The 14,043-nt window shown below is 40.1% G+C and overlaps 1 protein-coding gene across 8 annotated transcripts in view; it reads left to right on the forward strand.

The window, feature by feature from the left end:
• Positions 1-14,043, forward strand: part of LOC140739829 (semaphorin-4E-like) — a 146,182-nt gene that overhangs the window by 121,427 nt on the left and 10,712 nt on the right. For all 8 annotated transcript variants that reach the window (XR_012101760.1, XM_073068411.1, XM_073068409.1 and 5 more), the window contains 4 exons: positions 6,451-6,673; positions 11,672-11,787; positions 11,896-12,062; positions 12,251-12,303. Coding sequence is in view for 7 of the 8 variants with exons in the window: in XM_073068411.1 (XP_072924512.1) it covers positions 6,451-6,673; positions 11,672-11,787; positions 11,896-12,062; positions 12,251-12,303 (559 nt within the window). In the remaining variant the exon portion in view is untranslated. The remainder of the gene's footprint in view (positions 1-6,450; positions 6,674-11,671; positions 11,788-11,895; positions 12,063-12,250; positions 12,304-14,043) is intronic.

Here is a 14,043-nt window from a genome sequence, read left to right on the forward strand (position 1 = left end):
CACTATCCACAACACCTCCAACCTTAGTGTCATCAGCAAATTTACTAACCCATCCTTCCACTTCCTTATCCAGGTACTTTATAAAAATCATGAAGAGAAGGGGTCCCAAACGAGATCCCTGAGGCACACCGCTGGTCACTGACCTCTATGCAGAATATGACCGGTCTACAAACACTCTTTGCCTTCTGTGGGCAAGCCAATTCTGGATCCACAAAGCAATGTCCCCTTGGATCCCATGCCTCCTTACTTTCTCAATAAGCCTTGCATGGGGTACCTTATCAAATGCCTTGCTGAAATTCATATACACTACATCGACTGCTCTACGTTCTTCAATGTGTTTAGTCACATCTTCAAAAAATTCAATCAGGCTCGCAAGGCACGACCTGCCTTTGACAAAGCCATGCTGACTATTCCTAATCATATTATACCTCTCCAAATGTTCATAAATCCTGTCTCTCAGGATATTTTCCATCAACTTAACAACCACTGAAGTAGGACTCACTGGTCTATAATTTCCTGGGCTATCTCTACTCCCTTTCTTGAATAAGGGGACAACATCTGCAACCCTCTAATCCTCTGGAACCTCTCCCGTCCCCATTGATGATGCAAAGGTCACTGCCAGAGGCTCAGCAATATCCTCCCTTGCCTCCCACAGCAGCCTGGGGTACTGGTGACTTATCCAACTTAGAGCTTTCCAAAAGCTCCAGCACATACTCTTTCTTAATGTCTATATGCTCAAGCTTTTCATTCCACTGTGTCATCCCTACAATCGCCAAGATCCCTTTTTGTAGTGAATACTGAAGCAAAGTATTCATTAAGTACCTCTGCTGTCTCCTCTGGTTCCATACATACTTTTCCACTGTCACATTTGATTGGTCCTATTCTCTCATGTCTTATCCTCTTGCTCTTCACATACTTGTAGAACGCCTTGGGGTTTTCCTTATTACTGCTCACCAAGGCCTTCTCATGGTTTCTTCTAGCTCTCCTGATTTCATTCTTAAGCTCCTTCCTGCTAGCCTTATAATTTTCTAGATCTCTATCATTACCTAGCTTTTTGAACCTTTCGTAAGCTTTTCTTCTTGACTAGATTTTCAACAGCTTTTGTACACCATGGTTCCTGTACCCTAACATTTTTTCCCTGTCTCATTGGAACGTACCTATGCAGAATGCCATGCAAATATCCCCTGAAGATTTGCCACATTTTGCCATACATTTCCCTGAGAACATCTTTTCCCAATTTACGCCTCCAAGTTCCTGCCTGATAGCTTCATATTTCCCCTTACTCCAATTAAACACTTTCCTAATTTGTCTTTTCCTATCCCTTTCCAATGCTTTGGTAAAGGAGGTCACTATCTCTGAAATGCTCTCCCACTGAGAGATCTGACACCTGCCAAGGTTTATTTCCCAATACCAGATCAAGTATAGCCTCTCCTCTTGTAGGCTTATCTACATATTGTGTCAGGAAACCTTCCTGAACACCCCTAACAAACTCCACCTCATCTAAACCCCTTGCTCTAGGGAGATGCCAATCAGTTTTGGGGAAATTAAAATCTCCCATCACGACCACCCTGTTATTATTGCACCATTCCAGAATCTGTCTTCCTATCTGCTCCTCGTTGTCCATGTTACTATTGGGTGGTCTATAAAAAAACAAGTAGAGTTATTGACTCCCTCCTGTTTCTAACTTCCACCCACAGAGACTTCGTAGACAAACCCTCCATGACTTCCTCCTTTTCTGTAGCCATGACACTATCTCTGATCAACAGTGCCATGCCCCCACCTCTTTTGCCTCCCTCCCTGTCCTTTCTGTAACATCTAAAGCCTTGAAGTAGCCATTCCTGCCCCTGAGCCATCCAAGTCTCTGAAATGACCACAACATCATAGCTCCAAGTACCGATCCAGGCTCTAAGCTCATCCATTTTGTTCATTATTCAAATAAGATGGATGAGTTGGAAGCATGGATCAAACAAAGGATAATGATATTGTTGCAATCTTGGAAACATGTTTGATGGCATGGCAGGTCTGGCAGCTCAATGAGCAGAGCAACAACGTCGATGTGACGGGGTGCAGAAGATGAAATATTTACATTTAAGGGCCTTTTAGATAGACAGATGTACACACAGGAAATGAAAGGATAGAGATCATGTGCAGACCAGAAAGATTTATTTTAATTTGACAGCACATTTGGCACTGACATCATGGACTAAAAAGCTTGGTCCTGTGCTGTACTGTACTGTCCTATGTTCTATTTGTAGGTAGATTTCAAATGGATGTAAAAGTAATCAAGTTGTAGTAGTGGAGGATTTTAACTTGCCCAGTATTGGCTTAATGCAAGGGGTTTAGATAGGTGTAATTTTTGAAGCAGTATGTAGAGAGTCCTGCTATGAGGTATATTAGACCTTATCATAAAGAATGAAGATAGGCAAGTGATAGAAGCATCTGTGCATGAACCTTTAGGGGACAGTGGCCATATCTTGGTAAGGTAAGTTTGGTCCTTGAGGTAGGGCATCTCCTCCATTTCCTGTACATCCATGATCACCCCATCTTCCCACCACTAAAACAGGGTTAGAGTTCCCCTTGTCTTTACCTACCACCTCACAAGACTTTGCATCCAGCACACCATTCTCCATAACTTATGCCATTTTCAATGGGATCCTACCACTCAACTCACCTTTCCCTTCCCCCTCTCTGCTTTCACAGAGACTGCTCTCTACATGGCTCCTTTGTTCACTTGTCCCTCCCCACTGATTTCCCTCCAGGTATTTATCCCTGCAAGCAGGACAAGTGCTAAACCTGCTCCTACACCTTTTCCCACACCACCATTCAGAGCCACAAGCAGCCCTTCCAGCTGAGGTGCCACATCATCTGTAAGTATGTCAGGGTCATCTACTGCTTCCAGTGATCCCAGTGCAGCCTCCTCTACATCAGTGAGACCCAACATAGACTGGGGACCACTTCATCAAACACCTTCACTCCATCCACACAAAACATGGAATTTTCCGGTGGCCACCCATCTTAATTCTATTTCCCATTCCCATTTGAATATGTCAGTCTATGGTCTCCTCTGCTGCCCTGACAAGGCCACTCTTAGGTTGGAGAAGCACACCTCATATTCCATCTGGGTTGCCTCCAACCTGTTGGCATGAACACTAATTTCTCTAGCTTCCAGTAATTTCTCCACTCTCGCTTCCCTCTTTTCCATTCTTCATTCTGGCTCCCCTCTTCTCCTCAGCTGCCTATCACCTCCCTATGGTGCTCCTTCTCTTTTTCTTTCTTCCATGGTCCAGTCTCTTGTCCTAACAGATTCCATCTTTCTCAGCCCTTTACCTTTTCCACCTATCACCTCCAAGCTTATCACTTCCCCCTCTCCTACCCACCCACCTTCCCCCTTATCTGGTTTATTTATCACTGCCAGCTTGCACTCCTTCCCCTCCCTCCACCTCTCAAAAACTTTGATTGAGATTTTTTTTGAAGAGATGACCAAGAGGATTGATAAGGGTGGAGTAGGAGATGTATATGTGGATTTTAGCAAGGCCTTTGACATTGTCTCAATGAGTAGGCTACTCCAGAAGGTTAAAACATATGATATCCAGGGAGAGCTAGTGAAATGGATTCAAAATTGATCTGGTGGTGGGAAATAGAGGGCAGAAGTGTTTTTCAGATTGGTGGCCTAAGGCCAGTCTGCCACAAAGATCAATACTGAGTCCTCTATCATATCTTTTAATTTGGATGAGAATGTAGGGTATATGACTAATAACTTGGATGATGTCCAAATTATTCATGTAGTGGACAGTGAAGAACATGTCTAAAGTTACAACAGGCAAATAGGAAAGGGAATAGTAGGTGGAATTTAACTTGGCAAAGTGCAATGTGATACGCTTTGGGAAGTTAAACCCAGCAAAGAACACACACAGTGAGGACAGGAGTTGAGAAGCCATGTTACAGTCATACAAAACATTAGTTATGCTGAACTTGGAGTATTGTGTGAGGTTCTGGTTGTTACACTACATTAAAAATGTAAATAAACTAGAGAAGGAGCAGAAAAGATGCATTGTGTTTTTTGGATTGCAGGATTTGAGTTATAAGGAGAGATTGGATATGGTGGGTCAATTTTTCCTGGATTGAAAGAGGCTGAGAGGTGTTGTGACAGAAGTACATAAAATCACAAAAAGCACAGATAAGGATAGAAAGCCTGTGCCTTTTTACCATAGTAGGGACATCTGAAGTTATAGAACATTGGTTTAAGATGAGAGAGAGAAGGTTTAAAGGAGATTATAAAGGGTAAATATTCCACACAAAGAGCAGTTGGCATCTAGAATAAGCTGCCTAAGGCAGAGGTAGAAACAATAGCAACTTTGAAGTACCATTGAATAAGCAAGGCTTAGAGGATCATAAACTTAATACAGGCAATTGTGATTAGTACAGATAGGAATGATAGTCAGTACAAACCCAGTGAGTTGAGTCATAGTTAGCAAAGAAAGGATAGAGAAGAACGTAAATTAGCTGGAAAGTGGGGCAGAGTGGAAGTAACTGGAATTTAATCCAGAAAAGCATGAGGAGATGCACTTCAGGAAGTTGTATTGTGGCTGGATATAGAGTAAATGGCAGGGACTTCAGGAGCATTGGAGTACAGTGGAACTTTGGGATGTAAGTCCATGGCTTATTGAAAGTGACTTCATAGGTGGATAGGGTAGTGAAAAAGGCATTTGGTATGATTGCCTTCAAAGGCTGGGCATTGAGAGTAAAAATTGTGATGTTGTGTTTCAGCTGCGAAAATAAAACATTGATTAAACTGCATTTAGAGTATTGTGTACAGTTCTGGTTTCCCATATTACAGGAAGGAAGCAATAGAGAGTACAGAAGACATTCACCAGAATGAGTGCTGTAGTTATAAGAAGATATTGGATAGGCTGGCTTTATTCTTACCGACCATAAGAGGCTGAGGTACGACTATTAGAGGTTGATAAATTATGATGGAGCTGGTTAGCATATATAGTCTTTTTGCCAGGGCAGGGGAGTCTAGAATTAGAGGGCACTGGTCTAAAGTAGGAAGGGAGAAATTTAAAGGCAGTCTGAGAGTTAGTCTTTTCTCACAGAGGTTGCTGGTTATCTGGAAGAAACCCTCCAAGGAGGTGGTAGTGGCAGATATAAACACATCATTTACGAGACGTTTGAACAGATTCTTGAATTGGTAAGAATGTGTGATTAATGCAGGCAAATGGGGTTAGCTTAGACAGATACTACAGTCAGCATGAACAAGGTGGAGAAAGTTTGTGCCTGTGCTGTACAATTCCATGACCTAGAGACAGAAATTTACCTTGATCATGAGGATTAAACTGAAAGCACATGTTCTGATCCATTGAAGTCAGTAAATGTCATGTGGGAAAGCAATTTGTAACTGATTCTCTATCACACATTTAACACAAATGACCTCAGACTAATTTGTGTCCCTTAACACTTTTTTCCCCTTATAAGTTTCCTCTTTGCACATATGAACTGATCCATGTCAGAAAGAATTTTACAGATGATTTAATTTCTTGAATGAAATTCTCATTTGGCACATTCCAGTATACCACTGAATAACTATCAGAACTTTAGCCTTGATGCTTTACTACCCTCCCTAATGTGTTAGTTTACTTTTGCATTAATTCAGCTAAAATCAACTATATTTGATTGAAAAACAGAGTCCTCTATAAAGTTCTGAAATAATATCTTGTCTGACATATTGAATAATGACAGAAGGGTTTCAATGATCTGTGCTGATTATTTAGGTTATTTTTCTGTACAGCCACAGGTTGGCAATTTGTGTTATTAAATTTGATCTGAGCGTTTTAGCAAAAGAATTAATATGTAAAAGAAAACTATATTCTGTATGTTGATCCTTTCAGCAGACTTGCCCAAAGATGCTAATATACCGTATAAAGAATTTCAATGAAGCAGCTTTCCTGTCTACTTTAACAATACATGTACCACATCCTGCAGTCCACAAAAGTTTAGGTTTGATCATCAGATGTTCCAAGTTGAAAGAAAATGTACTTTCCATTTTGTCTTAAGCTCCAGTGATTAGGAATGGGGAATATCATCTATGTTTTCCACACCCAAACACTAAATAGTACTTCTTAACTTTCAGTTCAGATGTGTGGTTTTTGAGCAAGGAAAGGGGTTCCTGCTTAGCTCTGCCAATTTCAAAGAAAGTAGCCAGTCAACATTCATTGCCCACTTTCTTGCAAAACCTCTGCTTGCCCACATGAATCCATCCTCCAGTTCAACCCAGCATTTTCGTTAAGAAGACAAGTATGGTGGAAAAAATGAATTTATCCAACAATTCCAGCTCTATCTCATATTTACAAATAATGTTCATGTACTGTATATTATTGTAAAGATTTTGAGTTTGTAACATTTGAACCCCCAACTAACAAAGACAACTTCTTTCCTCCATTTTCCCCTTAGTGTATCAACAATAATATCCGAAAGAGTGGTTTTAAGACTTCACTGGATCTGCCAGACAAGACACTCCAGTTTGTTAGAGATCATCCTTTAATGGATGATTTAGTGACCCCCATCAACAACCAACCCAAATTAATCAAGCAGGGTGTGAAGTACACCCAGATAGTTGTGGACAGAGTTACAACTGTCAACCGAAAAGAATACGATGTCATTTTTCTGGGAACAGGTAAACTATTTTCTGTGCATATACTGTATAATCAGTAATCTCTTTTACATATTAACTGCTTAAGCTACCGTATCATGGCTTAATTGCCTCCTAAGAATGTGGCTTACAGAAGATTTGAAACTAGTTTATTCAGAGAATTTGCATTATACTGAGATCTACACTATGCATAGCATTGACAAAATGACTAAACTGGGTTTCAAGGCATTGATTCATTAAATAAATAATCAGTATTGTTTGAGTTCACGTCTTGAGATACCTGACATTTAAGTGGCAATTCATTTTTCAGCTTGCTGTGCATACACTAATCAAAATAAGAGAGTAAAAGTTGGAAAGTAACTATATTTCATTGCTTGCCATGTATATTTAGCTCTAAGCAATTTACCTTCCTAAGTCAGTTTAGAATGGGTTGCACATAGAATACCATTTTAATGCCGCATTTTCCCTTGTGTAAACCAAATCAAATGCATTCGTCACTTTACGGATGAATCACTGATGCTGTAGGTAGTTTTGATAAATTCTTGTGGACTTAAATTCATCTCCCATTGTCTGTCTTTTGGATGCAAGATGTAATTATTTTTAGCCTGCTCCTTATTCTAAAATGATCATTTGCTGTATAAACACAGCCAAGTGACACTGAGGACTACATGAGTTTGAATCCTGTTTTATCCCCAAGTGAAAATTTCTGGGAGCTGAACAGAGATGATTCTTGTTTCGTGACATAAGGCTGTATTTCTAACATGCAATTGTAACATGACACTCAAATGTTTTAAATGGTTTTAATGAAATCCTTTAATTATAATCTTATGTGATCTGGTTTCAGATTTAAGGAACCATTGCAATGCCTTTTCTACCGACAAAATAAATATGGCTTAGGTAGAACAACATTAATAAAATTGATTACTGTATTTTGACGCTATCTTATGGCTTTATGTGATAATTCATAGTGCACAAACTGAATGTTGCAGTATGTCCATTTCAACATGGACTACACATTGGTTGCAGATTGCTTTGGGATGTTCTGCTAGTGATCTGAAAGGCACTGGAAAAATGCATTTCTTTTAAAAGTATTGAAAAGTTGTATTGCAAGAATGTCTTCAAATTTCATATGAGATTGAATGGGTAATGACATCACGAGATGAATTTATCCCTACAAGTGCACTTTTATACTCCACTGAAAGAATAATATTTGACATGATAGTCCAGCTGATTTAGTTGTCGTCCATATAGGAGCAAGTAAGTCTTTAAGTCTGTGCTGTCATGCAAAATGTGTGCTATACATTGTTGTTTTTCTGCAAGCTGATCCAAAAACAATTGCAGCTAAATGAATGGTGAAAATAATTGATATTTTGTGTAACAGGCTCATAACACAGACATAAATGATCTTTTAAAGTTAATTATCATTATGGTTGGGGGTGGGGGAAACCTCATTGATATGTACGTCAACAGAAGAGTGCAATTGCAGAGCCATTTTGCTCCATGATGGTCGAAGTCAATGATGTGTGGAAGGAAGCTGCAGGGAGCCACACAGAAAGAATTTGACTAGTGTTTCTGTAACTAACTTAGAAGTTGCTTCCTCCTGGAAAATGAAAATTTTGAAAGGTTATTTGTCTACCCCATTTGCTCTGTAAAGAGTACAGTCTTTGGCAGGACGGAAGGGTTTTGGCACGAAACATCGACTGTACTCTTTTCCATAAATGCTGCCTAGCCTGCTGAGTTCCTCCAGCACTTTGTGTGTGTCGCTCGGATTTCCAGTTTCTGCGGATTTTCTCTTGTTTGTGTCAAGATTGTTTAATGTCATTTACACTAAACAAATGTAAAGGAGAACAAAATACAGTAAGTGTTACTCCAGATCCACAGCAGCACAAAACAAAAAACATGAGATACAGAACACAATAACTAAAAAAAAAGATAAATATACATACATAAGATACAGTAGCTTATATACATAGATTGCTTGTATATCCATAAAGTGATGCAAGATGCAGAAGTGTCTGTACTTAAGGTGGTTGACAGGAAATGATAACGTAGTGGTGGTTGTGGTGTGGAGAGGTGGGACAGTGGGTGGAGGTGTTGATCAGCTTTACTGCTTGGGGAAAATAATTGTTTTTTGGTGATCCTGATGGGAGTGGGACAAACATTCCAAGGTGGGCTGGCTCCTTTATGATGTTACTTGCCCTTTTCAGGCACAATTCTGTATATATGTCCCTGATGGTGGGTAGGCTGGTGCTAGTCATGTATTTGTCAGTTTTGACTAGCTGTTGCAGAGCTTTCCTGTCTACAAGAGCTTTCCTGTTGCAGTTTTCCAACATACTGATGCAGCTACAAAGAAGGCAAGACAGCGGCTATACTTTACAAGGAGTTTGAAGAGATTTGTTATGTCAACAAATACACCCAAAAACTTCTATAGATGTACCATGGAGAGCATCCTGCTACTGCACAGGACCGAAAGAAACTGCAGAGGGTTGTAGATTTAGTCAGCTCCATCTTGGGTACTAGCCTATGAAGTTCCCAGGACATCTTTAAGGAGCGGTGTCTCAGAAAGGCAGCGTCCATTATTAAGGATCTCCAGCACCCAAGGGCATACCCTTTTCTCACTGTTAGCATCAGGTAAGAGGTACAGAAGCCTGAAGACACACGCTTAGCAATTCAGAGACAGCTTCTTCCCCTCTGCCATCTGGCTCTTAAACAGGCATTGAACCCTTGAACACTACCTCACTTTTTTAAAATATATAGTATTTCTGGTTTTTGCACAATTTTTAATCTATTCATTATATGTATACTGTATGAAATAAACGGAATAAGATTTATTTATTTTTCTCTTCTATATTATGTATTGCATCGAACTGCTGCTGCGAAGTTAACAAATTTCACGTTGTGGTAACTTCTACTTTACAAAAAGACCACTCGACAACACGTCACATGCTGGTGATAATGAACCTGATTCTGATTCTGAGCTTCTGTACCATGCAGTGATGCAGCATGTTAGGATGCTCTCTACTGTGCATCTGTAGATTGACGTTAGTATAGATGCGCATAGTCCAGCTCCCTTCAGCCTCCTCAAAAAGCAGAGATATTGGTGAGCTGTCCTGATTGTGTGAAATGTGTTCTGGGACCATGAGAAATTGTGCATGATGTGCAATCCCAGGAGTCTGAAAATGCTCCCAGTTTCCACTGCTGGGTCACCAATGTAAAGAGAGGTGTGCATGGTGCAAGTTCTCCTGAAGTCAATAACCATCTCTGTTGTCTTGATGACATTGAGGAAGAAGTTATTTGCCTGCCACCAGGCTTTGAGCTCTTTCACCTTCTCTCAGTAGGCCATCTCATCGTTGTTGGTGATGAGCTCCACCATTGTCATGTAATTGGCAAACTTCAGAATTTGATTACTCAGATATTTGGCCAGGCAGTCATGTGTGAGCAGAATGTACAGCAATGGGCTCAGCACATAGCACTGGAAGGCACCTATGTTGAGGATGATGGGCAGTGCGAAGCAGGTGCATCTGACTATCTGAGGTCTGTTGGTTAGGAAGTCTAACACCCAGATGCACAGTGGTGTATTTTAACCGAGGAATGGGAGTTTGCTCACTGAGGTCTGTGGGACAACAGCGTTGAATGCCAAATTGAAATGCTGAACAGAAGCCATGTAACCTACAGTACTGTGCAAAAGTCTTAGGCACATTTATTGTACACAGCTGAGGTTGCTAAGACTTCTGCACAGTACTGTATTTGTCGACGTGGAGCAAAGAGTAAGTTTGTATATCTGATGGGAGCAAAGGATGTTGGGAATGGAGAGGGTACAGCACCACATGAGAGGTGTAGCACAGGTGGCAGAGGAAGGAGTGCCAGGGCAGGAGGTGGCACAGGTGCTGACACTCCCAGCCCTGAGACACCAGGCAAGGTCATTTGATTCCAAATAATTGGTTTATTGTTCATTACAGAATGCCTGGATGGTGCTTCCCATTCTCTCCCCTCTCCCTTCCCCTTTTCCCAACCATGATTCCCCTTTCCCTGCCACCTTCCCATTCTCAGTCCACAATAGAGACCCAGATCACGATTAGGTTTATCATTACTCATATATGTCATGAAATTAGTATTTTTTGTAGCAGTAGTACAGTAAAATATATAGATATAATTACTACAGTACCTGTGCAAAAGTCTTAGGCACCCTAGCTATACACATGTGGCTCAGACTCTTGCATAGTACTGTACATGGAGAACTGAAAGTGCATTTCATTAAAAAGTTGGCCCATTGAGTACCTTACCTTCTTCCTTAGGTGATCAGACTTGTCCAGGAAAGAACTTTAGCTCTGATAAGCATTGTACAATACCTTCCTGTTCTATCAGGTGATCTTCATCTCAGGCAGGAAGGGAACAGTCTCACTTGAAGGAACTTAAAAATCCATGTTCACCGCGTGAGAAGTCATCCTATTTTGTAGGTCTACTGATATTTGGGAAAATATGTTCTAGCGTTGAACATAGTTTACACCTTTACAAAATTTGAGAATAGGAGCCTGACTTTCTTTCTAGCCTACTCGCTAAAATAGTTTTTACACAAAGATGATCAATTCCTTTCACAACATTATAAGTTCTGAACAAATTTGTTGAGAACTGAATTACAATTTATATCCTCTGCCTGGTAAAGACAGGACAGATTCATGTGTTTAATGCAGACTTCCAATTAACTGGATATTTTCAGTTCTTGTTTCTTGATCTTTAGTTTCTGATTTTGAAAGAAAAGGGACCAGCTCAAGGGCTGGTGATTGGTAAAAAAAAAAGATAAGGGGCTAAGATTTTTGCAGTGGTTTTATTTAAATTGGGTATTCCATCCTACCCTATAGCAAAGAAGGATGGAAGTATCACCCATCAGACCAAATTCAGTTTTGCAAAGTGCATGACCCTGTAGTGTATTATTATAATTTCCAGAACATAGCAAGGGACTTATAATCATGAGGATATATTTTTATGACCACTATACGTTAACATAGCTGTGTTCTTTTATAGATACAGGATACCTGCACAAAGCCCTTAGTTTGGAAAGAGATATGTTTATCATTGAAGAGATGCAGCTGTTCCTTTCTGCAGAGCCAGTACAAAACTTACAGCTTTCTTCAGAAAGGGTATAACAACCATAAAGTCAAATATCTTTCTGCTTCTGTGGTATTCTACTTTGAATAGGAATTTCATTTATCAATGTATCAGTTTCAGAACATTTATTTGTCTCCTAGGGTCAGTTGTATGTTGGATCCCCATCACTGGTTGTACAAGTGCCAGTTGCTACTTGCACACAATATATCAACTGTTGGGACTGTGTACTCGCTAGAGACCCTTACTGTGGATGGGATAAATTGACAGGCCAATGTGTTTACATTTCAAAGGAAAATATTGATATACAGTGAGTAAACTATGCAAGAATATGAATATCTTTGTGCCATAGTTTTAATTTCTCATCATTTGGCATTTAAATGTCTTTAATAAGACCAGGGCTGTTTAGCTACAGAACTTTGTATCAGTTACTATGATTATTATTTGTTGATGCATTATTGCGTGCTCTAATTTAATATTTATTTTTACCACCTTTAGGAATTTAGTTCAGAATGTAAATGATGGAGATCCTTCAAAATGTCCTGACCAGGGTATGTTTCATGATTACCTGTTTCATAGATATTGCTTAAATCAGAATCAGATTTATTGATACTGACTTAACTTGTAAAATTTATTGTCTTGTGCAGCAATACAATACATGCAAAACAATTTATTATGTTACAGTGAAAATAAACACATAGTGCAAAAGAGAAGAAGTATTCAAAAGTCTGATGGCAGAGGGGCAAAGCTGTTCCTAAAACATTGAGTTTGGGTCTTCAAGCTCTGATACCTCCACCCTGATGGTAGTAATGAGAAGATAACATGTCCCAGATGTTCAAAGTAATTTATTATCGAAGTACTTGTATGTCGCCATATACAAATCACAGCATATTCAATAAATCCAATAACCATAATAGAATCGATGAAAGACTGCACCAACAGGGCAGACAGCATGCAAAAGACAATAAAGTGTGCAAATACAAAAGAAAGAAAATAAAGAACTATTAACAACAATAATAATAATTTTACCAGCTTGACCTCAGAAAAATAAAATTATAACAATAATAATAAATAAATAAGCAATAAATATCGAGAACATGAGATGAAGACTCCTTGAAAGTGAGTCCATAGGTTGTGGGAACAGCCCATGTGTTGATGAAGATGAGTGAAGTTATCCCCTCTGGTTCAAGAGCCTGATGGATGAGGGGTACTAACTGTTCCTGAATGGTGGAGCAAGTCCTGGGGCTCCTGTACCTTCTTCCTGAAGGCAGCAGTGAAAAGAGAGCATGGCCTAGCGGGTGGTGTCCCTGATGATGGTTGCTGTGACAACACTCTGTGTAGATGTGCTCAGTGGTACGGAGGGCTTTACCCATGATAGACTGGGCTGTATCCACTACTTTTTGTAGGGTTTTCCATTCAAGGGCATTGGTATTTCCATACCAGGCTGTGATGCAGCTTGTCAATATACTCTCCACCATACATCTGTAGAAGTTTGTCAAAGTTTTAGATGTCATGCCAAATCTTCAAAACCTCTGAAATAATAATACCAAGGAATTTAAAGTTGCTGACCCTCTCCATCTCTGATCCTCTGATGGGGACTGGTTCATGGATCTCTGGTTTCCTCCTCCTGAGATCAATAAACAGCTCCTTGGTCTTGCTGACATTTGAATAAGATGTTGTTGTTGTGGTACCACTCAGCCAGATTTTTAATCTCCCTCCTATATACTGATTCATCATCACCTTTGATTTGGCCTGTGGTCATAAGTGTAAAGCAAGTAGAGCAGGAGTTAAGCCCACAGCCTCGTGGTGCACCTGTACTGATGAAGATTGTGGAGGAGATGTTGCTGCCAATCTGAACTGACTGGTGTCTGCAAGTGAGGAAATCAAAGATCCAGTTGCACAAGGAAATATTGAGGCCAAAGTCTTGAAGCAAGTAATAATGAATGCTGCATTCTTGAAGCACCTGCCTTTAGAAAACATCCTCAGTGGTGGGGAGGCTTGTGCCTTTGATGGGACTGGCTGAGTCTACAATGCTCAGAAGCCTCTTACGGTCCTGTGCATTGGTACCTCCATACCAGTTGGTGAATGGACAGAACATCTACATCTGTAAACATTTGCTAGGGTCTTTAGTAACTTATCAAATTTCTTCAAAATCCTTATGAAGTATAGCTGTTGATATGCCTTCATTGTGTTTGCATCAAAATGGTGGGCCCAGGATAGATCCTTTGAGATGTTGATGCCCTGGAACTTGAAACTGCTCACCCTTTCCACATTGGCCACATCTATGAGGA

The sequence above is a fragment of the Hemitrygon akajei genome, chromosome 16 (genome assembly GCF_048418815.1).
Source record: "Hemitrygon akajei chromosome 16, sHemAka1.3, whole genome shotgun sequence".
NCBI classification, from domain to species: Eukaryota; Metazoa; Chordata; class Chondrichthyes; order Myliobatiformes; family Dasyatidae; genus Hemitrygon; species Hemitrygon akajei.